Raw genomic sequence first — 26,939 nt, 5'->3', positions numbered from 1 at the left:
CTGTACCTTGAAATTTGTTTGGCGGAGAATGGTTTTCAACACTGGAAAGGTCTCCTCAGAATGCCTTATACCTCCTACAACCAAAACTAACAACAGACAGCTTCCAAATCCAAAATTAAACGTATAGCGTCTTTAAAAACAAACTCTTTATTACGAAGGAAATCATACACCTCGCAGTAAACTCTTTACAGGCACGATATATTACAGAGCCGTACCTGTACTAAGGAACTGAAACAGCAAACAGGCTGGAAACAGCATGGTGGGAGAGAAACTTGACCTGTAACTACCACCTCCCCCTGCCCAAATCCCCCCAGCCTCCTCCGTAGCCACCGCCTGCTCCTCGGTAGCCTCTTCCTCGATAATAGCCACCCCCCGGGCTACCTTGGTATCCTCTGCCTCCCGAGCGCCAGCCGTAGCCGCCATAGCCTCCGCCTCGGTAGCCAGAGCCCCGCGGGTAACCCCCCCAGCCCCCATTGTCGTAGCGAGGCATTTTGGGGGGGCGAGGGCCATCACCGAACCTGGCAAAGAGAAACATTACATCTATACTTGATGCAACCTTATGGATTTCCATTTTTTAAAAAAATATTACAGGAAGAATGAATTGCCAAGACACTCAGTTAAGATGTCGCTGTCTTCTGTTAACAGAATACTATGTTTGAATTACAGTTGCGCTTTCGCACCTTTTCCACTTCAGTAAGGAAAGCTGGGAATAGCCTGCTGTGCCACGTAAGCAGCTCCTCCTCTAAATCTGAGCGAGGTCTACACCTGGGATAGAAAGTTTTCCCCTCAATCCCGCTTCTCCAGCTCACACAAATGCATAGAGAGTCCCATTCCTATTTATTTTGCTCCCCACAAAACACAGTGAAGCATACACTAAAGCTGTTCTTTATTTTGTTCCTTGATTTACTAACAGCTCACAGGTGTTTTCATTTCTCTTTGCTTCAGCAGCAAGGCATGAAAAGAAGGCAGAACGGAGGGGTGCAAACACAGCCAAATATTTATTCCCAGAGACAGAGATGAATATGCTTGCCAAAAATAAATTTGGCTTATCTTTTCTTTAAAAACCATTGTGTTTTGGGAGAGGCGATGACAGCTTTTATTCCTTCCTGTGGAAACAGGCAGTGACCTGCCTACATCCGACTTTGACCAGGGCAATTTTAGGCATGCTCAGACTATTGACTTCAAAACGAGAGCCTGAAGCTCCTGTCACACAGTATCACAGTATGTTTGGGATTGGAAGGGACCTCAAAAGATCATCTAGTCCAATCCCCCTGCTGGAGCAGGAACGCCTAGGTGAGGTCACACAGGAACATGTCCAGGCGGGTTTTGAATGTCTCCAGAGAAGGAGACTCCACAACCCCCCTGGGCAGCCTGTTCCAGTGCTCTGTCCACATGGGACAACGCTCTCCTGGTGGTTTTAGCTCCAGCTCACCTGGCGTTGGCAGCCATCAGGCGGACGCCGGCGGCCGATGGCCTGGAGAGCTGACGGATCATGTCCAGCATTCGCTCCTTTGCTGGGTCCAGCTGCCGAACGATCTTGGGGTCTTTGGTCACCTCCACGACGAGAGCCTCCATGGCCGCACGCAGGGCAGTGATGCAGGCAGCTGCGTTGTGTGGCATCTTCAGCTTGATCCTAGAGCACAAAGAAGCTTATTAGACGTATAACAACTTCTAGAAGAGAACCTGTTATGAAATGCATTCTATAGAGCGATTTTTCATTGAGAGCTGCACTTACCAAGCCAGAAATCTATATTCTCATCTTTGAAATTCTGATTTGTCAACAAAGGGAGGTGAAATTTGCAAGATCCCTAAAATTTGACACTCACAGAATCACAGAATGTCAGGGATTGGAAGGGACCTGGAAAGCTCACCCAGTGCAATCCCCCCATGGAGCAGGAACACCCAGATGAGGTTACACAGGAAGGTGTCCAGGCGGGTTGGAATGTCTGCAGAGAAGGAGACTCCACAACCTCCCTGGGCAGCCTGGGCCAGGCTCTGCCACCCTCACTGGGAAGAAGTTCCTTCTCAAATTTAAGTGGAATCTCCTGTGTTCTTCCAGTTTGCACCCATTGCCCCGTGTCCTATCATTGGTTGTCACCGAGAAGAGCCTGGCTCCATCCTCCTGACACTCACCCTTTCCATATTGATAACCACAAATGAGTCACCCCTCAGTCTCCTCTTGTCCAGCTCCAGAGCCCCAGCTCCCTCAGCCTTTCCTCACACGGGAGATGCTCCACTCCCTTCAGCATCTTTGTTGCCCTGCGCTGGACTCTCTCCAGCAGTTCCCTGTCCTGCTGGAACTGAGGGGCCCAGAAATGGACACAATATTCCAGATTGTTAAAAAATAACTATTCTTCTCTTCAGATTTGCTCCTGAGATCTAAAATACTCAGACAACACCGATACATAACCCCTAACATCTAAACAGAAAGATACAGAGTAAACTAAAAACTGGCTCCTCCAGATTTTGAAAGCTCCAGGCCACCCTAAAAAATATTAGTGAACTAATCTTAAGCAATTCTCCATTTCAGTGACCACGGGGGAAAAAGAAAAAAAAGCATCCAGATGGTATTTGGTCATGGTCATAAAATGTACACTGCCAGAGGCAACCAACAAATTCTGAGTTTTCTGGAGACTTAAAAACAAGGTTTCCTCAGCCTCGGTCTGAGGGGAGGCCCAAAACACATGGTACCTCTTCTTCATGTTCAGGTAAAGGGCAAAAAAACTCAGCAGCGTTTACAGAAAAATTCCGAGCACCGAGGAGGTGTCCATACCAGTCATCCACCAGCACGAGCTCCCCATCCGACAGGACTTTCTTGGAGGCGAAGAGGAGCAGCTGCAGCGGGCTCACCAAGGTCATTGCTTTGGCAGAGATGGCTCGTGTTCGAATCTGCAAGCAGGAGAGGAATTACGACTCTTGAAATGGAAAATACATCCCTACGCCTTCCTCTGGCCACTGAAACCAGAGAATTTTGTAAAAAAACCCAAAACAACAAAACCCACACACACCAAAATAATTAGGTATAGTGTTAGGAAATTACAAGAGCACACATGCATACAAATTGAACACTGGGCAGGTGTTTACAGACTGTATCAGCACTGGCTGGTATTAAAAAAAACACCAAAAAACCACCTTTCACTTAAAAAATATTCATCTTTCCATGACTGCATGTCTGTAATTGTGCGGAGCTGAATTATCTTCTCACCTTCCGCATTGCTGGGGCTGCAATTAAAAGCTCACGTTGCTTCTTTAGTAGGGACCTACACGTGCAAATTCGGAAGTTGCTACACGTCCTTAGAACCATTTTGTCATTTTATAGAAACAAGATCTTAAGCTTGTACTTGAAGTGAGCACTTGGATGACAAGAAGCTGCCTGAGCTGGGCAGAGATGACAGCAGTGACTATTTGGGCTGCTGCCCTTTGTTTTAAAGAGGGATCCAAGAGCAGGACTTGGGATTTCAGCCTCCTGCCCCAACAGCTGCCTCTCTCCCTCCTTTCTTTCACACATGAGCATGATGGGCAGAATCTGTTGTACTTGCATTTATTACCAATAAAGTGGTTTATCTGCCATTACTAAAGTTGCATGTCAGCAAAAAGGACCGAGGAAAATAAAAATCGGCATAAATAAACTAATAAACTGTAATTCTGTAATTCAGTGCAGACGAGGTGGCAAAAATGAAAGCCCTACAGCATCGCCTCTGCTGTGAGACCTTAAAAGGCTCTCCTGACAGCAAGGGGCTCTACAAATTGGATGTTTATTCTCAAAGGCCATGGGGACCCTGGGGAAGGCACCTCAGGGGTTTTATGAGGTGTTTAGGAAATGGGAGTTGTCCTCAGGAGATGACAAACTACCCACATGCCCGAAATGGAGCACACCATTGCCGTTTTACATATTCCTGTTTTCTCTCTGGATTCCTAAGTAGCAGAAGTGATAAGGGCAAAAATTCTCTAGTGCCTAATCAGTACGGTAGAGCTCCTAAAGGAATTTCTTTAGATCTTTCTCTATGACGTGGCTGTTTTCACAGAACTCACAAGAACTTTCTATGCAGCTCTGCTCCTATTGAATTTGGTTGGCTGGAAGTTACTGGAAGGCTGAGTGACACCATGATCACATTGGGTTCATTTTCTGAAAAAGAAAACCCAAAAAACAAAAACCCCCAAAGCCATGCTAAATATCGCACTGTGTCGTTTTCTTCTTATGGCTTCTCTACCAAAAAGAGCCTCCTAGACAACCTGGCAGCACGTGATCAAGAACAAATTCAAAGCCTTTACCTTTTCCCCAAAAACGAAAAAAGGCGACGGATACTTGATGTCCTGGCTGCTGAACGGGCAGTTGACAGATGACTTGTGGATGAGGGCGTTGTGCCCCTCCGTGGTAAGAATTTTCCTCTTCTCCTTGTGGTAGCAGACATTGGGGTAGACCCCGAAAGCCAGCAGGGAGATTACGACATCCAGATTATTATCTGGGCCGGTGTTGTTAAACGGTTGAGTCATCAAACATTCTGTTGACAGAGAAGAGAAGACTGGCTCGAATCCACAGGTCACGCAGGACAGCACAGCAGTTGTTTAGGACCCTGGATCAATGTATTTTCTGATTCAATCAACGGGTAGATGTGCCTCTGTTCTCAAATGACCTCTGCACTCAAAGCATTTCTGCTCTACATTCAATTTTCAATTTATTCATGGAGAGCAAGAAGCTGAAAAATACTACCAAAAGAGGTATTTTTCTCTCCCAAGGCTTTTCTAAAACAAGGAAAGAGGGGTTTGCCCAGAATGTGCTGTACCACAGTGTGTTTCCTGTCATTTGTTTTGGAGACAGATCTTTGGGGGAGGTCAGAATGGATGTTTTCATTAGTTTATTGGTTACAAACCTCCCCTGAGTCTCTGGTGGCTTGTTTTCAGGTCATCTTGCCCAGAAATAAAGTTAAGGATAAATGCAGCAATGATCCCAGCAGAATGAGGAGGGAAAAAAAGAGGAATTTTTAAAAATAAAACAAACAAAAAAAAAAAGGAGGGGGAGATGAACATCTGCTGAATCCAGCCAACCATGCCATTTAACTGAGCAAGCCCCTCAGGAACATTAGGCAAATTCAGAACCTGGTCAACGTTACGATTTTGGAGATGTAACAAGTGAAGGAGAAAGAAAATCAGGGAGGTAATTATCTAAAGACTTAATAGATTTTTAATCCTGCAGGCCTAACCTCAGCCTCCAAAATCTCCCTGTGTTGCACCACAGCCACCACAACTTCTCAGGCTTAGGCAACCACGAGAGAAGAGACAGCACTAAAATTTCATCAGAACAGAGCTGTAAAAGCAAAACAGCTTTATGGCAAACCCCATATAGGTCTTAATGCTTGAGTATCCATCACAGATCATCTTGTTTATCTATTTCTCATCTCAGAATAAAAAATGCAATCATTACATTACTATGTCCAAGTAGAATCACCTTCAGGGAAGCCAGAATTCATAAGTATATCTTTCAGCTGGACTTTTGCTTCCCAAGTCATTCTGAGAGTAGCCATGCTGAGTCTTTTGTGTTCACAAAACCTTTTTTCCGCTTCTTCGCCACCCATTCTAAAACAAAACAAAACAAAATCCCAGAGTGCATTAGAAGTCTGTGCAAAGAAAGGAAAAGTGTAACAGTTGAGCTGCCACAGCAGCTGTGGACATACCTAGCTTGGTTGCAAAACTGTTCAACCCTAATTTTTCATCCCATTTTGTGACAAGACAATATACCTTGCATCATCCCAGGCTTGGAAGACGGAGAGCAAAGCAACGTGATCCGAAAACCTGCTCCCAGCAAAATTCCTGTGGATGTAACCTAGGCGTTTGCCTTCGCTGATGAAAGGTTCAGGGAAACAGGTGGCCGCAGAGATGGTACAAACAGCATCTCCCACACTGGGACAAAAAAAAACAAACCACAAAAGTGATCAGAATAGGGTTTACTCACAGTATTGCTGCTACAGGCTGTTGATCAGAGTAAAAACTTAGTGACTGAGGTTACAAACCCTAGGAATTTGGCCCTTGTATATCAGACATCACAGAAACACTTACCAAGAAGTGGAAGTTACATCAGCCAACGTTTCACAACAGCAAGTGTGCACAAGCCCTTTGTCTCTCCTCCCTGCCCTTCCCCCTTGCACACACAGCCCTTTTCACCACCTCCTTGGGGTGGGAAGGACCCTACAGGCACAACAATTACAAACAGTTCCTTATTTCTGCTGAAATAAAATGTGTGAATTCGTTTTTCTTCTTATCGGGGTCTCAAATTTCACATGTCCCCACCTCCAGCTCGCTGCTGCACCTCAGCACTTGAGTCCCACTCTTAATTCAGAAATATTCAGCCTACGCTGGTCCCTTTCAGTTACTCTGAATTTCAGGGCTGCTTTATTCCCTTTACGAGAAGTCATTTATCCTCCGCACTCATGAATATTCAGTTTCCTGTCCCCAGTTGTTTATTGCTCATCTAGATGTGCTGTTTTTTCTTCTTGTAGCATGCATGTCTAGAGGCTCAGGAACTGACCACTGAGACCATTAAACTTACTAAAAAATACAGCCCATTATCATCATCTTGCCCAGACGAGGTTCAATGGGAAGCTTGGCCAGTATCCTTCCAAGAGGGGTCAACTCTTCATTGGAATCCAGGGCATCGAGCTCTGAAACAAGATCTCTCATTAACAAAGACAGTCAGCCAACCCCCAGAAATCTTTAGGTAAGAAATGCAGAATTTGAAAACTTGTGTTTAAATAGAACCCCACTGATATTTAAGTTTAATGTTGTTTATAATATTGCCAACATGTTTTTCAAAACCAGTCTGAGGTCAAATAAACAACATTTACTTTAGCTTTACAGATGTTTTACTACCTCCTCCACAGTTAAAATAATTACTATTTAATTCACATACATATTTTTCCATTTCTTTCCAGCTTGCTTCTGTACAAACCACTATTACGCTATTAAACTTTTTCAAGTCCCTGATTAATGTAATTTCTGCCTCGGGAAAATGAGAGCAGCCCTGCCAAATCACAGAACCCTCCGTTCATCCAAAAAAGGACACCACAAACTCTCAATTCCATGAGGCTTCGCCTGCCTTTCTCTCCTTCCATTACCTAAAAATCATCACCTGAACTCATCCTCAAAGCCACCAAACCACTGTCAATAATAAAGTCACACACGTGGGTGTTTGCTGAACAGACTGAAGGGTCTCACGAGGCTCCTTCTTTCAAGCCATTTGGTCATAACCACTACACGCTGCTTCATAGAACAAAGAAAAACAATGAGAGTGTGATATTTAAAAGCCCTTTTAAGATCTAAATGAAAAATGCAAACTTACACTTCACATACTCTGTTTGCAGACTACTTTGGGAAACTTGAGCATAACTAAAAGCTTTACATTAAAAAAAGCTTTGTAGCCTCAGCAATTAAATGGGAAAGCAAATACATAAAGGACTCCTTAGCCAGAATCAAATCCATTTCTCCTGGTATCTATTTAACTCAAGAGCATAAAGAAATAATATTTTGAAGAATAGTACGTCTCATGATCCTAAAAACATACTAGCAGGACACACGCACTGAAAAAATCACAGGTCATCCAGGAGATGAAGGCACCTCCAGAAACAACTATTTGGTGGTAAAGCTGAAAATATTGCCCTCTGCACTGGCTTTGCGTTTCTTATCTGCAGTGTAAGAAAAGCACTAACAATTTTTGGATCAGAAAGCCATTAAACTTGAATACCTACCCCTAGCTATGTTTTTCATTCTGGTCTCCCTTCTGTAGACAAGCAATGTAGGCTCGTCACACAAGCTTTTTCGTAAAAATCAACAATCAAATAGATACTCTAGTTCTTAGAAATTCTAAGAAGTGCTTATTTAGTGATAGTTGCAAAGCGTGCTGCAGTTTAAATCTAAAGCATAAATTTAGCGTTCCTCCCTGCTTCATTCATCTTATATTCTAGTTAGTTCCTTGAAGACAGCTTAAACCCCGCCTCAGTTTCTCCTATTTTAGGAGGATACCAGTGCTTGCATGCTCATAAACTGCAGATTTAACTACTTGACAAAATAGTGAGATCTTGGCTCAGCAAACTGTACAAAGCAGTAATTACACAATATGCTAACCTCTCTTTTTCAGTACTTTTATAGAAGTTTTGTAAATGCCCGAGGCACTGGCCTAAGCCTGTGACACGCACAGCAGTGCCACAGCTGGAAAACAGGAAGCTGGAAGCCAGAATCGGTTACTGGGTAAAATAACAAAACAAGCCTTAAGTTCGAAGGCTCAAGTTTCTAAAAGGAAGGAGACTCCACTTGGGAATTCAAGTATTTCTTCAGCTTCAGAAGATGCTGCCACCCCCACGCTGAAGCCAGGAAACACCTTGCTGTTTCAGCCAGCACGCTACCACACAAACAGCCTAACCAGAGATGACAATGCAGTTTGTAAGCAAAAATTATATGTGGGAAATCGTTTGGAGGCAGCTTAATTAAAGCCCTATCTTGTGGACAAATTACGATACCTCTTAGTGTGCGTTCTGCTTCAATCACTGCATCCAAAGGTGGCGGTTCTATTGCTTTGGCCAAAAATTGACCAATTCCTCCCAGCCGCAGCAATTTGATGCTCAAAGCAATTTCATGGAGCGGCGTTCGAAACATTTCAGGTGTCATATGAGTCTGAAGTCTGGAATGAGAATGAAAAAGCCCACGTTTTTCTGAGCATAGGCTCTGATCACCATCGTGTCATCCCATCAGCACAATCTACCGCCCTTCAAAGCAAAAACTGCCTCCCAGCCAACCCACCAACTCTTATTCTGCTCCTGTCACTCAGGCTCTCCTGCCAGTATTTATCTTCTCATCTCAGGGAAAATTCACAGTGAAAATGCACAGAGGGAATAGCCCTCACATCACCACTGCCTGGTGTGGTTTCCAGCACGAGCTGCCTGCATTTAGTCTGCATGGCTCAAATTGTTAGCACAGCATCGTTAGTGAACCTTCAGCTTGCTGGTTGAAACAGGGACCCCTAGGAATGACTGCACTGAGCAGCACACAGCTAGAAAAGGTTTCAAAGCACCTTGAACGGATATCCAGACTCAGCTGGCACCAGATTTAAGATGGTATCTCTCAAAAGATTCTCCACACAAGTTCACAAACACTCCTTCCATCCTAAGCACCACGGAGCTGGTGTATTTTGCTTTTATACTCTCTGAGGGAAGGCAACCTTCAGGTCATAAATTCCCATGATTACTTTAGCAGCTTAAAATGAGTTCACTGTCAAAAATCCTTAATAAAAATCACTCCACTTTACTAGACTGCAGATCAAAATAAATCTGAGCGATTTAAGGGAAGTTTTTGATCAACTAATGCTTTCAGAGGTTACAAAAAGCTGAACATCAAAATGCAGCTATGCTCTAATTGCTGTCTGAGAAAGGGGTGCTGAAACTTTCATGAGACAGATCAATTGTGGAGTGTCACAGCTGTGTAGACTTCTGCAACCAGCAAAAAGATCTCCATGACTCTAGCAACCAGCAAAAAGATCTCCATGACTCTAGCAACCAGCAAAAAGATCTCCATGGCTCTAGCAACCAAGACAGAAGAGGTGGCAGGCAGAAGAAGAGGTGGCAGGCAGAAGAAGAGGTGGCAGGCAGAAGAAGAGGTGGCAGGCAGAAGAAGAGGTGGCAGGCAGAAGAAGAGGTGGCAGGCAGAAGAAGAGGTGGCAGGCAGAAGAAGAGGTGGCAGGCAGAAGAAGAGGTGGCAGGCAGAAGAAGAGGTGGCAGGCAGAAGAAGAGGTGGCAGGCAGAAGAAGAGGTGGCGTTTCAGCAGCAGGGAAGGTGCTAGAGCAGCAGTGCAGCAGCACGAAGGGGCTTCCTGGCCACAAAATGGGGATGGAGGGAAAAGTAACATCTGTCTTCCCTCCTTTTCAGTGTTTTGATGACAAAATTACCTGTAATGTGCAGATGCCAGCTGCCCGCAAGGGCTGAAGGCAGACCAGAGCCTTATTCTGACTACAAAGCACATTACAAAGAACAGATATTCCAGCGTGAGCTGACTTCATGCATCTCCTCTCCGTGCTTTCTGAAGTTTTTTCCCCAGTTTCATCTGAAGTAGTGGACAACAGTTCTGGGAGAAGTCTCTGACACTATTTTATTTCCAAAGAGCACAGGCTCACCTTTCAAAGCGAGCTCTGCTGCACAAATGGAAACAAAACCCAGCACGCACACGTCCGGCTCTTCCTTTCCGCTGCTCCAAATTAGTTTTCGATGCCCAGACTGTGGCATAGTTTGTCATGTTATTATGGGCAGTGAACAGCTTCACTTTTTGTCTGTTACAGAAAAAAAAACAAACAGAAAATAACCTTAAGTTCAGATGTGCTTCATCTTAAGTCCTGCCAAATCAGTTCTTATTGTATTCCTTGAAGCCATACTCCTTTTAATAAAGCAAACCACCTGTTTGACTAGTTAAGCTTTGGCTGATTAGCCAGCTGTATGGAAGGTGAAGTATCACACTCTTCACAAAGCACTGCCCCAACCTACACACAGGGTGAAGTTTCCATAACTGTCTCAAAAGCTTCAAATTCTCATGCGACTAATGAGATTCCTATGTGTAATTTGCTCAGAGAACAAGACAGGATCTCTAACAGACTACAATACAATACTCTTCCTATTTTCCATCAGCCATACACTGAGTTCTTCTAATATTCGTTTGGCAGGCGACATATTTCAAATACACACGGAGAAGCTATTTCATGAACTCACTTGCAGGAGTCTATAACATAGACGACATCATTGATGGTAATGCTGGTCTCCGCAATGCTGGTAGATAAAATGACCTATAAAAACAGGAAATGCATAGTGAAATATATTTGGTCTGGGAAAGTTGAGGATGGACTGCAAGATAAGCTACATAACCTCTATTTAAAAAAAAAAAGTGAGCAGTACATTCCACAAAAGCAGAACAAAAATAGACACTCGGCACAGAGAAGGCTCTCGTACTTTGGTTACTCCAGGAGGCACGGGATCGAACACCCGACGCTGCTCTTCCAGAGGAATTTGCGAATGCAGAGGTAAAATTCTATACTGGCGGCCTCCTACAACATGAACACAAGAAGGCAGGTAACTACTACTACATAAATCTCATTTCTTCTTTGCACCATATCATAAATTTCTACTCATTCATTCTCACAGCAAATCAGTCCAGCTCTCTAAACCACTCAGCCAACTCTCAGCTTTATACAATCTGTAGTTTCCTTTGGAAAAGGAGATGAAATGTAATAGAACACAGTTTCTTGTACCAAAGCGTGGGTTCATTTCTAGATGCTTCTGCAATGTGTATATCAAGTTCCAGCCAGGCAAGAAAACAAGTACAGCTCCTGGGACGTTCAGGGTCTTGATATAAATTAGCAGCGCCTCAATGAGTTCAAATGAAGTTTCTTTCTCATTCAGCTGAGCCATGGAGTGCTTTGTTTCTGGACCATATTCATCGCTGCAAATCAGGTTGCAATTGGCCTAGAAAAAGAAACAGCAACAGAAAAACAAACCATGAAAGTAATAACATAAATGAACCTACTCAGCCTGTGGAGACTGGCTGGCCAGGCAAATAGGAAAATGAGATATGTGGATGGCAAAAACCATCTCAGGCACAGCTCATAGAAGGACTCACAAAAAGCAGTTCAAGCTCTGCTTCCCCAGATGCCTAATACAAAAATGGAATTTCATTGCATCAAGTTATAACTCAATAAAAATTTGCAGCAGAAAGTTATCAAATGAATTTAACTTCCTTTCAAATGATGAAGATAACATCATGAGAAGCAGAAGAAAACGATTCTCTCAAAAAAAAAATGATAATTTTTAAAAATTTAAAAAACTGACCTAAATAGCAGTTTCAGACCTACAAATAAAAAGCTGCATCATGAAAGTGGTATTTTCTTGACACTGTAGGTAAGCACTGAAAATATCAACTGCAAGAGAAGAAGGGAGAGAATCTACATTTTCTCCCTGAAAATCTATCATGTATTTCTGCATGGATTTCTTCTTTTAAAAGCATTTCGGTTGTATCTTCAAAGAGAGGGAGGCTGACAAAACATCAGCATTTTAGCTTCAGAAATTATTCAGTTTACAAGGGCAATGAGAAAATCCAGTTGTTTCTGAAGTTAACAGCAATCTCTGATATTAAAAAATATGAAAGCTGCCAAAAATGTTTAAGTTCAACAATGAGTTACACTTGAGCTAGTCCTAAGTAGCACGTTAAAGAAGTCAAACATACATCATCATCTTCACCACTTTCTTCGTCCTTCTCTTTCTTCTTCTTTTCCTTTGGTGGCGGAACGAACTGAGTCATTTGAATGCAATCTTCCAGGAAATAATCTGCCAGGACAGACAGACATTGGTTACCAAGGCTGACTGCTAGAAGCCCGTGTGAGGGAACACAATTCTTTTTATCATCTCTCGAGATTCTCCTGGTATAATCGTGATGTTTCAGAGTATGAAACCACGATTGGAGAAAACTCCTTGGCTGACAGCCAGGGGATGAGAATTATTCCCACACTATTCCTATGGTTATTCCTCTATTTGATATACTTCCACATCATCTTTTATTGTTTGGTTTTTTTGTTTGCCTTTTTTTTAAACACTGACTTATTTAAAGCTATTTCCACTACTCCTAATATCACAGACAACTGATCTGAAATACCACAGCTGCGCCCATAATCTTAAAGCATATAACTGATAAATAAAGCAATTCCTGCAAATTCAGTGATTCACCTTGGACGGGGTAGGTTCTACCGAAGACCTCGACAATCGGACAGTTGAAGAAGTATTCACAAAACATACTCGTATCGATGGTGGCAGACATGATGATAACCCTGATTTCTGGATATGTCTGAACCACATCTCTCAGCACCACCAAGAGAAAGTCAGTCTGCATAAGAAAAGAATAAAAGTGTCATTAATTTCCTATCCATAAGAAGCAACAAATTCCCAAGAAATCAGAAAGAATTACACAGACACATCCATTTACTGAGCAGGAGCTTTGCTGGGCAAGAGTAACAATCATCACAACGATATTCTGCAGCCAGAAACAGTCGTCAGTGCTTTAATTTGCAAATAACTGCAATTCCTGGGATAAGTGAATTTTAAGATTTCCAGTGTAAAGAAGAGTTATTCTTTTATCAGAATGAAACAAGCTAAAGAAAATCATTCAAAAATAGTTTGTTCCCTTCCTAATAATACATTACAACCTAAGGTCTTTTTAAAATTGGTTTACATATAAAGTAGCCACAGTTAATAAAATAAATAGGAACAACTCCGCAATTGTACGTGAAGTTTTACAGTTCTATCTAAACGTGACGTTTATTTATTTTTGTCATGCAGTTAGGTAGGCCCTTAGTTCAACAGATGAATTTCCAATCTCATTCCAACTTTGAAAACTTGTATTTTACATCATTAATAAAAACTTAAGAGATGAAGATATCAGAAAAATCTGCACTGCAATTCCATCTAAGTAAGTCCATAAATTCTGCCAAAACAAGCTTAAACATCATGTCAGAACTTCACAGTTTCACGCTTGGTGTGGCAGAGCTGAAAAATATAGAGAAGAATCGGGGAGGAAAAAATGTTTCTCATTTCTTAAGTTACACACAATCCCTCACCCAATTCTATTTTCAACTTGTTGCGTTTTTCTGTGTGTCAAAACCAAACTGAAATCTGTCACTATTGAGATGGCAGCTTCTGTAAAAACCACTATTACACTAATACAACAGTGTCAGTAGAAAAAGCACTCCAAAATAAATGTGACGTTCAACATGCTCCCGCATTTGGACAAGAAGTGCTCGTATCGTGATGTTCTATTTTGCAGAGAGAACCAAGATTATCCCAACAGGCAAAAGTGTCAGGGCAGCAAGTAAGCACCAGTCCCTGCTCCTTAAATCAGGTAAGGAGTAATTAAGAGAAGGATTTCTAAAAATCTTATTGAAGATGGAAAACTCACATATGTGGCAACTAGTAAAATGCAGCTTCCTTCCATCTGTTCGCACATGCAAAAGTGAAACAGAACAGAAACACGCAGAGGAATAGGATCATCGTCACCAGCTCACTCACGTTAATGTCCCTCTCGTGGACCTCGTCAACAATGACGTGACTAATGCCGCGGATCCCAGCCTCCACCTTTCTCAGGAAAACACCTTAAAGAGACACAGGAGTTAAATGTTATGCAGGTAACAGCTCAGCTTTCTGCCCGTCACCGCTTCAGTTCATCAAGGACAGGTGCACCGGTTTAAAAATTAAGAAGTGTGTACGCTGCCCAGCATCTTTTACAGCTCCATTTCCAGTTGCCACACTTTCAATTGTACAAGCAACGGGGAGGGTGTAAAATATTATTACTAAAAAGACTCTTCCTTCCTACCAACACTGCTTCCACTTCTGTCTCCTAAGGACAATCAATTACGGCAATTTTACCTCTTCAGATTATTTCTGTGTGGTATTAGACTGGTATTATCATATTTCTGAACAACGATCTGAAACTTCTCTGCATAACTGTATGTCAGCAAACTTATTTTATGAAAAAAAATGTTGTTAACAACAATACAGACCTACAGTGCAGAACATCACACTGGCATGGGGCCGAGGAAGCACAGATTCAAACCGCACGCTGTACCCGCAGCTTTGCCCAGGTTGTTCTCCTCTCTCATATGCCACACGCTCTGCTACAGAAACTGCGCTGATCCTCCGAGGCTGGGGGATGAAAAAGGTTTCTCTAACTTGATCATAAAGTGTAAGTTTATCAGAACACCACCAAAACCAATAAAGTAATTCATAGAAGTTATACATGTCCTTTCCTAAGATTTCTTTACAGGGTGATCATTAAACAGTACAAGAGCAGGCTTTTTTCTTCAGAAATGGTTATTTCCACACAGAAAATTACAGGAGGAGGGATATAAGGATATATGGGAACTACCAGGTGGTATTTGCCAAATTGTTTCCCCTCAATCTGCCAAAAAGTTTTCACCTGGTCAAGCTGCAAGCCAGATTATCCCAACTGTACATACAGGATAGAATAACACTCCAAACGAAAATACACCTGCTGCTGAGGTTTCTCCTACACGTTCTACTGAGGAGATACTTCTACAAACAACTCCATGCAATGATTATCAGGTTTCTTAACACATCCTAAGAGGTGATTTCTAGGATCCCATCCCAAAAGTTAAGCGTTTGCCTTTGTACCGCGTTCCTCACCTGCGTCACCACGATGTTGCACTCCGCAGCTCTGTCGGTCCTGATGAATTCATCCAGGATGTACTGTGGCACCTGCGTGGTTTTGCCGCAACCGGTGGCACCGCGGATTACAATGACAGAGTTGTGATGGATCGCATCCAGAATTTCGCTTTCAAAATCCTTCACGGGTAAGGCCTCTCTCTCTTGTTGGATCTGGAAAAAAAAAATCCAGTGCATTTCTAGAAATCTCCCCAAATCAACCTACTCTGCTCCACATCTGTACTTTGTCTCACTCTTCTACACAGGTTTCACTCACACAAAGGAAAAACTGCCTAAGGAGAAAATATAAACTATGATTTGTCCTACATATCCCCATACCCATCCAGTACTTCTGAAAACTTGTGGCATATTACTACTGAAATCCAGTCTTTGTATGGGATGTTCAACCTCTTGGAACATCAACAGGCCAGCGCAAGCATGACAAGTTACAGGAAGCGCACTTACCCTTTGTAATTCTTGATCCTGCTCCAAACGGTACATGAAATCGTTTTTCAAATCCATGCTTATTTGCTCTGGAGTGAGCTGGAAAGACAAGACATTGTTCAGAGGCTTTTTGACTCCTCTGCTTACCTATGTAATTTATGCAATAGAAAATCAGTCACACCAAGATAATGATTCCAAATATCAGTAAAGGATCATGTCGTATGTAACTCCCTGAAATCGGTTCTGCCAATGAACTATTCTACTTCCTTTGCTCCAGCATATTAAAATTAAATGGCCATCCTCAAGGAAGTTTCTCAGAAAGATCTATAACACTGAAAAAGATTGTTTAAATACTTCAGCTGCTTGAGAAACACTCTATTCAGCAGTAAGCCAAGGAGATACTCCAGTGATCACTCCGACAGGAGTTTTTAATGTAAGGCATCAGATAATGAAAGCACATAACCACCCACAGAATAGGAGCTGAAAAGGGAAAAGTGAGCAGGGAGGGAAATGTATGAGCAAGTCTTGTATTTCAACTAAGAAAGAAGTCTAAAGAAATTTAAATTTGTTACCAAGCAGGTAATTGGTTTTACTGAAAATAAGTTAGCAGCACCATGACTAGCACACAGAAATCCTAATGAGATTTGAAGGCAGCTCACTTTGCAATGTCTGTAAATACAGCCATTATGTGCTGTAAGCAGCGACAGACAAATTTACATCAGTTCCTCATTTTTTATATCAATACATAATGACTGAAGTTAAATGAATGTCATTGATGGAAAAAAACTGCAGTCAAAAGAAGTATTAAACTATTATCTTGGTCGTAAGTACTCTGGCTCCCTGTTGTAAGAAACTGGAGTTTGTGCCCTGAGAATCTTTCCTGACCAGGTAATACCAGTGGCCACATTACACCTCTGAACTTGGCAATCTAGTATTTTTTCCCTTATCTCCCATTTTATCCCGTCACATCGCTGCTTTTCATTTGTTTCGCAGTGAATGAGACTAGAAACAACAAAAAGAACAAGCAAGCTGACTGTGTAGTGACACCGGCTTGGAGCAGTTTCTCCTCCCAGGAAAGTCCTAGCATGGAAGTACGGGAAAGGGACTAGTGAATTATAAATTACATGTCCATAAACTTACCTTGTAATTTCAATTAGAACTTGGTATGGGCTGCACAATAGCAGGCAAAAAATTGAAACAAAGGCAAGAACTGCGACATCCAAGACACTGCTGCTCAAGAATCTAATAAACCATGAAGCAAATACAAAGAACTCCTACCAATGCAAAGACTCCCTTCCTCCAGGTCAAGAAGGGAAGACATTTTATCAGTGGACTGTTTTCTCGTTTGGAATAGCTCATACTTTAAATCCTGGAGGAAAAAAGCATTTAAAAGTTCCACAAGTATGGAGAAAGCAAACAACAAATCAATTTTTTAATCTTACATTTGCCAGAGGACCCTCATCAATATTACAGCTGGTCCAAGGGTTCCAGTTGGAATGAGGTGGTGACCACGGAACAACTCCCATGTGATTTTGTCTCTGCGACGGTTCAAAATGGGCCAACTTTCCAATGTTAATCAGAACTGGCTTACTGGGATCTTCAGGCTATAAATCCAAAAGCAAAGTGGGGAAAGGAAGACACTTTACTGCATTAAATAAGCAGGCCTGATGTTGAATAGTGGAGTATCTGAACCACACACTCACCAAAGGCACAGTCTCCAGAGACAGTTCCCGTACAGTGGTTTGCAGCTGGTTTTCTAAGTCGGAAGACAGCGACACCTCATAGGGTTCCATCTATTAAACGTTTAAAAACTACGTTGATATACACAAAAAGAAAGACAATGGAAGACAGAACTGCAGGCTGCTAGAAGGATACTGAACTATCAAACAGTTCCTAGTCAAACAAGGTTAAGGAGTACCAACCGTTAAAAATTCACCTTCTTGAAACATTTTGTCAACTTTTGATCCAAGAAGAATCTACAGACCATTTTTAAGTATCTGAGTTGAATTCTGGAGGAAAACATTACCAAACTTGTGACCAAATACCACAAAAGTCTTAGCATGCCAGAGAAAGAAACCAAGTAGCCAAGAATTGTATGGTGCATAAACAGAAATCTTTAAGCTTCTAAAAAACTGATACTGGAAAAAGCATTTGTTACAAACCCTATTTCATTTAATATGCTGTAAAACTTGTTTACTGCTCCATTCACATAGACACAAAGTTATACTTCTGATCCAAATCACCAGCCAGACCAGAAACAGTTGCTGGTCTAAAGAACCAAAATTATTATTAACTCATAAGCTGTTAAATATTTCTGACCCTTCTTCCAAACTCACCGATTCTCCCTTTTTCTTCGTCTGTCCAGAATAAGGTTCTATGACGCCGAGATGGTAGAGCTGCCTAACCAAGGAACAGGCACAGGACTGTGCTGCCAGCTTTTTGTTGGATCCGTGCTCGCGGCTGAAAATCCCTGCAGCACACAAAGTTCAGAGCTGTAGTCGCTGAGGAGGCAAACAGCTCCCACAGGAGACAACACACTGAAACGGGCTTTGTGACTGTTTACACAGGCCAGAGTCTCAGGTCTTGATAAATCCAGAGTTCTGACACAAAATCCAAGCAGGTCCCTTCATCAGCTGACTTGCTAGCTGTGTAATGTTATTTACTGACTTCCCAGGGAGCTCCTGTAAAGTTTTCTTCTGCATGTGTCTAAGAAAGTAGGATTATTCTATACCACCTAGCAATATTGCATGCATTTCCAAGCAAGCTCTACATGAACAGGTATGGGATGAGCAGCCCACCCATTGCCTGGGAACGTATCAGACACCTGAATTTCTCACACATATGAACAAGTAATTAACACAAATAAAACCTACCACATCCCACAAGCATTTCTTTGTGCTGAGAAGGAAGATTAGCAGAAGCATGTAATGGTCAAGAAGTAGAATGAGACAAGCACAACACACAGAAAAAATTAATGTCAGGAAACAAATGTGAAGCTTCACCTCTGGAAGAGGCTCCAGCACAGACTATAAAGGTCTGTACCCACAAGTATGGTCTGGTCCTCTGTACCAACACCCATCCCTTGCTAAGCTAAAAAATAAATAGGAACGCTTACTTCTGCCCAGCTGCTTCACATAAATGTTCATTTCTGCAATAAAGCTCCTGTGTGAGAAAGAAAGAACACAAAGGTACAATTATCAAGTGCTGACACTGACACTGCAAAAATAGTCACTCTTTCCAGTTTTTCTAGGCAAAGATCTCAGTGTCCTCAGTCAGAGGCTCTCAATCAACAATGGCCAAGGTAAAATATTACTACTTTTAGTGCCTTTAATCCCAAGTTCGCAGGTAACAGACTTGCCATCAATAGAACCAGCACATCTCTTAAGAAAAGTCCTGCAAATGCCACTATGCGACTTCAAATTTCAATGCTGAATTATTAGGAAACATGCTCCCAGTGTACCATTAACTGTATCCCACATTATAGTAACGTAACCCACCAGTAGCCTGGGTTTATTAACACAGATGCAACACTTAATACAGCTGGCCTGGTGTCTGCCACACATTTGGGCAGCTCAGAGCACAGACAGAACTAAACCAGGTCATTTTGTCAAAGACCACTGAACAGATCTGGACAGGAGCAACAAAATACTTGAATTTTCATGAAGCCCTTATTGTCATACTCCGGGAACAGCATATAGTCTAAAGCATAACGGTTTGCCTAGTGGGCATGTAACCAATTCCTTTAAAGGTCAACTGGTATTTTAATTCAGGCTTAAAAAAATGAGAAAGCCATATGTCAAAGGATGATGGAAACTAAGACCCATGTTTTTAAGAATCACAAGCCTATGTATTTGCACAGATTAGAAATTAGAAATGCTTATAAGGCAGGATTCAAATGGGCAAATGTGATTCAAGACATATGACTGGGCTTTATCAGACTGAGATCTTCTTTGAAAACTACACTTTGGTTCTTGCACAGCTGCAGGCAGAGCCTGGCATCTGTGTCCTTGATTTCTTGCTGTAAACAAAAGAAAAAAACAAAAAACAAACAAACAAAAAACCCCCAAAAAACGATTAAGTGAGGGATTTAAATTTCAAGTTCAAACGCCTTCCTGTACTAGCAGTGAACTGACCTTTGGGCACAGTGGCTTCATGGGTCGAAGGCCACTGGCTTTCAGGGACACAACAGCCAACTAAGGCACCGATGACAGTATGTTTCTCAGCCAGGCCTACAGTCAGCATTCAATCTCATTCTCCTCCACCTACGGGCAGAACAGCAACACCAGAAATCAGTCGGCAGCAGAATCCCGCGTGATTGTTCAGCGCAGCCTCAGCAGCCCCGGTAAGGACACGCACAGATCTCTGGGGTCGCTTGCTGCCACCCCTGCAGCAGGAACACCTGGAGGCACAGGCATCCCACGCTACCAAAGGAGTCCCCAGAGAGAAAAGCCGCATCCCATCCCTTAATACTTAGTTCATTCTTCATGTACTAGGAGAGACATATTTATATTTGCAATTTATGCCCTCCTGTCGTTAATAAAACAAAGATTCTGAATCCAAATGTTCCAGCTATTATGTTGGAGGGTGTTGGTCTCTTCTCCCAAGTAACACGCAATACGAAACAGCCTCAAGTTGTGCCAGGGGAGGTTTACATTGGAAACTGGGAAAATTTTTCTCCTGGAAATGGTTGTCAGGCATTGGAACAGGCTGCCCAGGGCAGTGGTGGAGTCACCATCCCTGCAGAGGTTGGACAGACGCAGATGAGGTTCTCAGGGACACGGGGCAGTGCCAGGGGTGGGTTATGGTTTGACTCCATGACCTTGAGGGTCTTTTCCAACCAAAATGATTCTGTGATTCTAAGTTCTTATACCACATGACTATGATTAATTAACAACAAAAATACATTTCTCCTTTAAAAACCCCTGAGAGCAAGACTGACACTTCTGTTGTAAAGACCACTATTTGGACAAAAAAAAATCATAGTCGTAAGATGCATGGCAACTGATATTTCTTAAAAAGAATCCAAACCATATAACTATCCTCAAAACTCCTAAAACACTTGCAATTATTCCTCTCCTGTTATATATACAAAAAGGATTAAAACTAGTAATCTGCCCTCTCTCAATGAATACTGGAGCACATTAGGATTGTTTCATGCCTATTCCATGCAGGGAAATTCACACAAGCTTTCCTAGGGGTAGTAAACAGGAAACCCTGAAATGCTCTCAGGAGGAACAAGTGGGCTGAGAAACATACTGTCATCTGTAGCCATCTCATTCTGCTCAAGATTATATGTCTTTAAATACGTGGGGTTTAACGCTTTTACCTCCAGAAGGCGTAACAAAATGAGCTGTACAAATGAATCTACAAGTTGCAGAATAAAAGAAGTGCTCAAGAACTACACCTGCAACAGGCATATTTAAAAATCCTAGTATTGTACAAACTATTTTTTAATGTTACTCATTTAAGGGAATGTCCTTGCTAGAAAACATGAACGGAGATAAGTGACTTGGAAATAGGTTTTAAGTGAAAATGTAGAACTTTTTGACACCAATACACATATTTCAGATGTTCCGAATGCTTTTAAGACTTAACAAAAGAACACCAGAAGTCCTGCAAGTGAGACTCTTACTGTAGACTGTAATAAGAAAAAAACCACCAAACACTTCTCATAGAAAACAAATTTATGTAACACAAAAAAATCCAGCCAACCAAAGAAAAAAATGACCAAGAATCCAGCAGCAACATGCCAATGTTTCTGACCACAAAATGTAATTATATTTCAGAAGAAATAATGCAATGTCCTGAAGTTTTGATGATTTGTAAAGACTATTCCAAACAGAGGTAAAAAAATCAAACCCATCGATTCTTTATGCACAATCTGGTGTGTGTTATTTTCATTTGGGAGAAGCATATGTGAATTTTCTGATGGAACGGGCAGAAAGTCAAAAAAGAGTAATACCCAACTGGTTTAACTGAGATTTAAGACCCTCAAAACTCCTTTGGGAAGATTCTGCCAAACTAATTTTTCCAGTAGAAGATTCCACTGCCAGAAAAAAAAAAGTTAATTATAATAAAAATATAAATAAAAAGTCCTTAAAGCACATTTCTACATAAGCAAATGAAAGCATATTCAAGATTTCCTCAAAATGTACGAAGGCAACTAGTCATACAAAGAATTACTGCAAGCAATTGAGCACTCTTTCCATCCAAACTGACACCTGAACAGCTCATTCAAGCACAACACTCATTTCAAAAACTGCACATCCAAGAAAAACATTCAACAGAAATCCCTTCTGAGTCACTCAGAACTTGGCACCAAGGCTCATCGCCCCCTTTTCAATATTTTGGGATGTTGTTAGTCCTGGTAAAGATCACTGCCTCCTCAGCTGGCACTACGGAGCACCCCAAATGAATGCTATTAGCCACTATCACCAAAAACTATTTCTAACCCTTCATATGCAGAAGGTGACTAAAACTACCACACCTGTTGTGATCAGGCCCCATTTCTGTGTATTTATATTCTTCCTGAATCTTCTCCTTTTGGAAAAACTGGTTCAGACGTGCCTTGGCATTTTCCAGGGTCCAACCCCCATGAAGATCAGTGTTTAAGTCCATTTCTGACTCTGAGGTCTAATATTGGAAAAAAAAAAGGTATCATCTTCTGGTTTCTAATAGATTTCAGTTTTAAATATTCTTACAAGTCTTCAAAATAACTTGTCTAGATGCTATAAAATAGTTAGGACAGAAAATGCTAAAAATTCCTCAGAATTGCCTTGTTTTTACAACAAAACATCTATGCGATTGGATATTCACAGCATCCAGAGTGATTTATTTTGTTCTTAGCTTATCTTTGTTAAAAGTCAGCAGGTAAATCTGCAGCTTAAGTTGAAACCAACAGCAAAAGCTCAGATGAAAACTGCAAGCTTGATTATTAATGCTAATAACAAATGAAAGGGAACAAAAGATACCTATTTAAGAAGAAAAGGAGAACTGCATTGAATCACTTACTGCCTGCACTTCTTGCTCCTCTCTCTTGGAATAGTAATCTTTCAAATTTGCACCCCGATCCCACTCGGCACCACGATTGCCACAACTTCCAGGCGCTGCACCTGCACCATTGCCTACGAGGTGGAAAAAACAAAACAACCATAATCAAAATAACTCTCCCCAAACATGTTCTTAGCAATGGAGAGGTATCGTTTGGCAATCTCAACAGGACACACCCAGCCTCTCAGATCTCATGTAGTCGCTCACACCCCTGACTCACAACCACAATGACTCCTGTCTTCTGTCTGCAGAATTACGCTATTTGGGGAAAACAAACAAACAAAACCCAAACCACAAACAACACACACAGACACAAATCTATACACATACACTACAGCCACACACATGTAAATTAGTTTCCACAGTCTTACCTGTTTCAGCCTCTATAATCAAATGCGGAGGAAGAGGTCCACCCAAGGTAGAAGTGGAACCAGTAATGTCTTTAGCTGTTTCATGTCCATCAGGGGTATCGCCAGCTGCTGGCTATGAGACAGAACAAAGGGAAATGTCAGCACATCCCTACAGAAAAAAATGGTTTACTGTTTAGCTAAAAAACTCTTCAGACAGTTTAAGGATATCGCGCATCATTGTGCAACAGTTACCCCCAGCAGTAACCCCTCAATTTTAACACGCTTTTAAAAACTGTACAGAATACAATTGCTGAATATCTGTTTCCTATAACGAGAGTTTCAGCCAGCAAGTAGCCATGACTTATTGTAGTTCAGCAATTATAGAATCAACTGTTTCAGTATCCAGGATAAAATAACAGATACCGGTCCCTACCATATAGCCAAAGGAACTCAAACATACTTTATGCACGCAGAATAAAGGGTATAAGAAAACATTAACACTCTTGGGAAATGACAAAATTATGGTTAATCATTACAGCCTGAATCCGTCCCATTTTGAGACGTGGATGGTTAGCTAACTGATCACACCACCTCTGTTTTATTCAAGATACAGAACATGCTTATTCCTTTTTAGGATCTAGCCATGCAACACACCGCATTGCCATAAAACTGACTGGTACATCAGAAACAATATAGGTTCTGTTACCATAAGGCTTCACCTAGGCTAAGGAGGCAGGGACACTGCTTCCGCCAATCAAATGATGTATTTTATGCAGATATACCCTTAATGAGGCATTAGAAAAAGACTCTTCCAATGTATAACATGTAGCTTCATGCTATATTTACTGTTCTATAAAATGGCTGTAAAGACAGAGTTACTCCACTCTCAGCTTTTACATGATGGTCACTGCTGATACTTGTGTGGTTCATCAAACATCTTAAAAAGCAGCGATCCTGTTACAGATGTGAGAAAGAAACTACATTTGAAAAATGCCTAATTTTCAAGGTCTGGTTTGAGATGTCTGTGATTTGCTGTTGTTGCTTTGCATTTTGTTTTGTTATGCTTCGGTTTGTTGTTGTTGTTGTTTTGAGCACACAGTATTATATATCATAACAGGCATTTAAAACAATTCCCAGTGTCAGGTGTGAGTGTTCAGCACTTTTAAAGCCAGGCTGTACCTCACAGGGACTCTGAATTCTTTCCAGCCTCACCAGTTATGCAGACCAAGACCCAGCTTTTTTAACCAGGCCATCCTACAGTGTTCATTGGGCCTATTCCAATTTTTCAGCCCTGCACACAGAAGTCCCACACATTCGGTCTTCTTCACCAAACAGGGGTGACAGACTGAACTCCAGGGATGAAACGCAACTGGATGCCCAGCACTGCAATTAAATTTTCATTAGTCTTTTGTAAGGAGAAAGAGCAGCTTACTCCAAAAGCAGGAACTTCATCTTTCTTCATTTCATTCACCCGAACTAAGTAATTGACAAAGTCCCGAGCAGCGTTGCTTTGCGCATCTTTCTTGTTTGTGGAGCTGCCCATGCCAATGTAGTTAAAGCCTTCCACTCGAAGCTGCAAATAAAAACACAGATCCAGGGCATGTACAAGTGAAAGGATCTTGAAAACCAAAAATACTGACTGAAACACCAAATTTCTGTTGCTAATAAGTGCAAGAAATACTATTACTAAGTTTTGTTACATATCATTATACGTATCTATATATTTCTGTAGGTTTTGAACGTTTCATTTATCCCTATTAAAGAAAACACCCACAGTACATTCTCAGAGAGTGCAACTGTTTCCCAAAACCTTGTTGGAGCAAATGATTCAGTGTAGGAAGGGACCATGGCAACACACCGCAGAAACTCCGCCCAGGTTTGCTTTCCTCAGCCTTAATCCCAAACCCTCAGCTTGCGTCCCCTCTACTGTAGCTCCACATTACTACAGTTAGAAAGAGACAATGTATTTCATAAGACAAGAGACAAGCTTTGGAGCAGCAATTTTATATCCTGCTAGCTTGCCCAATAGCCTGCCACAAAACTCCATCACATGAAGTTTATTCCAAGTTCAGACTAAGCAGATGTTCTACTCCTGCTTTTCTGCAACCACTGCCCTTCATCTTAAACTGTTAATGTCCTTCTTTTACAGTTATAGTCAGCAACTCCATTTCATTTCAGCTTCAGTCCTGGCACTTCTGATTTCCACTCTTCACTCTGCTGATCATGTGAACAGGTTTTTACCATAGTTAGCTGTTCCTAAAGAAAAAGGCAGACCTGCACATAGCATTCCAGGTTTTTGTACAGCATTAACGCCGGACTGCACCTGTCCTTCAGTGCTGAATGGAGCTAACACTCCCCTTCTCATCAACACACAAACTCTTCTAGTAATCTAGAACACAACGAGCTTCCAGCAGAATATCAGTCTACCAGGACTATGGTACCTCCAACCAAACAGGACCAGCACTTGGACTCACAACCACTGTACCAGAGTGTGTTTTAAGGAGATTGAACTGTTTATCTCAAGTTTCTACAGATGCTGATGGGGCATCCACATACACAGCACAGAACAGTGCGACCGCCTCACCCCAGCAACACCCAGTTTTGGTTCCAACACCTTTAAAACTGCTGCTTTTCAGTTTTGTTATTGGTGGGGAAGATGCACAGTGGAGGAAGGGTGTACTGACAAATCCAAGGTGCTCAGCGCACATCTATGGCATCGCTTACGACCCAGCCTGCTCTCCCCACGGCCTCACGCTGCGTATCAGCTCCTTGTCAAAGCCAACCCCAATTCAAAGCACGCACGTGGTATCTGCAGCCAGGAGCAGAGCAATATTACAGCGGCACACAGACCAGCAGCCAAACCAACAGGAATTTTTGGTTATATCTCAACGCAAGCTCAGTGGAGGACCAAAGCTCTTCGCACGGGTGACACACAGGACCCCTTGCCAACAATTTTACCTGCAAGAAAGGTGTAAATACACACAACACCCTTAAAGAAATCAACTCCTTATCATAAGAGCCTTACCCTCACAAACCCATCAAGCGCATTTACTGTGCGCACAAGAAGCCAGGATGCTTTGGCCGTAAGGTGACCGAGCTTCTCACCTCTTACAGAACCATTTCGGTTGGAAGAGACCCTCAGGATCATCGACTCCAACCATAACCCAACTCTGGCACCAACCCATGTTGTTAAGAACTTCATCTATGTGCCATTTAAACCCCTCCAGGGTTGGTGACTCCACCACTGCCCTGGGCAGCCTGTTCCAGTGCTTTACAACCTTTCCCGGGAATAATTTTGTTCCTGATATCCAACCTAAACCTCCACGGGCGCAGCTCGAGGCCACTGGGGCCCCCTCAGGCGCTCCCTCACACCAAGGGCCCAGCAGACCCGAGCCCCTCGGCCCTCCCCGCACCTCGCAGAGGAAGGTCTGGCGGTTCCGGCCTCCGCCTGCTCGTATCTCGTACGCCGGGGTGAGCCTCCTCCTCCCGCACCAGGCGTACAGGTAATTCTTCACGTCCCCCATGGCCTCGGCCGGAGCGGCGGGACAGGCCCAGCAGCACCGCCCGCTCGGCCCCCCACCTCACGGCTCCGGCCGCGCATGCGCAGGTACGGCGGCCGCGGAGGGACACGGCGGGCCGGGCCGCGCTGCGGCCCAAAGCGGGAAAAGTCACCCCTCCGCAACGCTCTGTTGGCCGGGGCCAGCACCAAAGCGCTCAGTCACAGCGTGAAAATGTATTTTTAAAAGGGCTGCTCTGTCCCGCCAGTGGTGGCCACGCAGCACCGCGGGATGGGGTCACCCTCTTCCCTGTCACAAAAAGCTCCTAAATCTCTGACAAATTCAAGAAGGGGAAAAGGAAGCCTTTA

The 26,939-nt window shown here is 42.5% G+C and overlaps 1 protein-coding gene across 2 annotated transcripts; it reads right to left on the bottom strand.

The window, feature by feature from the left end:
* Nucleotides 1-131: 131 nt before the first annotated feature.
* On the bottom strand, nt 132-26,689 carry DHX9 (DExH-box helicase 9). Of its 2 annotated transcripts, XM_013372212.3 has the most exons (27): nt 26,488-26,689; nt 24,507-24,647; nt 23,096-23,207; nt 22,686-22,798; nt 22,162-22,307; nt 18,790-18,836; nt 18,011-18,144; nt 17,378-17,467; nt 17,117-17,278; nt 15,696-15,773; nt 15,213-15,404; nt 14,570-14,711; nt 14,079-14,161; nt 12,744-12,900; nt 12,247-12,347; nt 11,276-11,489; nt 10,977-11,071; nt 10,740-10,813; nt 10,154-10,306; nt 8,508-8,668; nt 6,545-6,656; nt 5,737-5,898; nt 5,447-5,574; nt 4,273-4,502; nt 2,774-2,889; nt 1,433-1,633; nt 132-518 (listed from the first exon to the last, which is right to left on the bottom strand). In XM_013372212.3, exons 1-27 carry the CDS (start codon nt 26,596-26,598, stop codon nt 284-286), a joined length of 3,690 nt encoding a protein of 1,229 aa, XP_013227666.3. In that variant the 5' UTR covers nt 26,599-26,689; the 3' UTR covers nt 132-283. The 2 variants fall into 2 exon arrangements, with proteins under 2 accessions (XP_013227666.3, XP_064927737.1); XM_065071665.1 differs by lacking the exons at nt 22,162-22,307; nt 22,686-22,798; nt 23,096-23,207; nt 24,507-24,647; nt 26,488-26,689 and adding an exon at nt 19,808-19,936.
* Nucleotides 26,690-26,939: the final 250 nt, after the last annotated feature.

The sequence above is a fragment of the Columba livia genome, chromosome 8, assembly GCF_036013475.1.
Source record: "Columba livia isolate bColLiv1 breed racing homer chromosome 8, bColLiv1.pat.W.v2, whole genome shotgun sequence".
In the NCBI taxonomy this organism is placed as follows: Eukaryota; Metazoa; Chordata; class Aves; order Columbiformes; family Columbidae; genus Columba; species Columba livia.
This window is presented reverse-complemented; position numbering and strand designations above follow the sequence as displayed.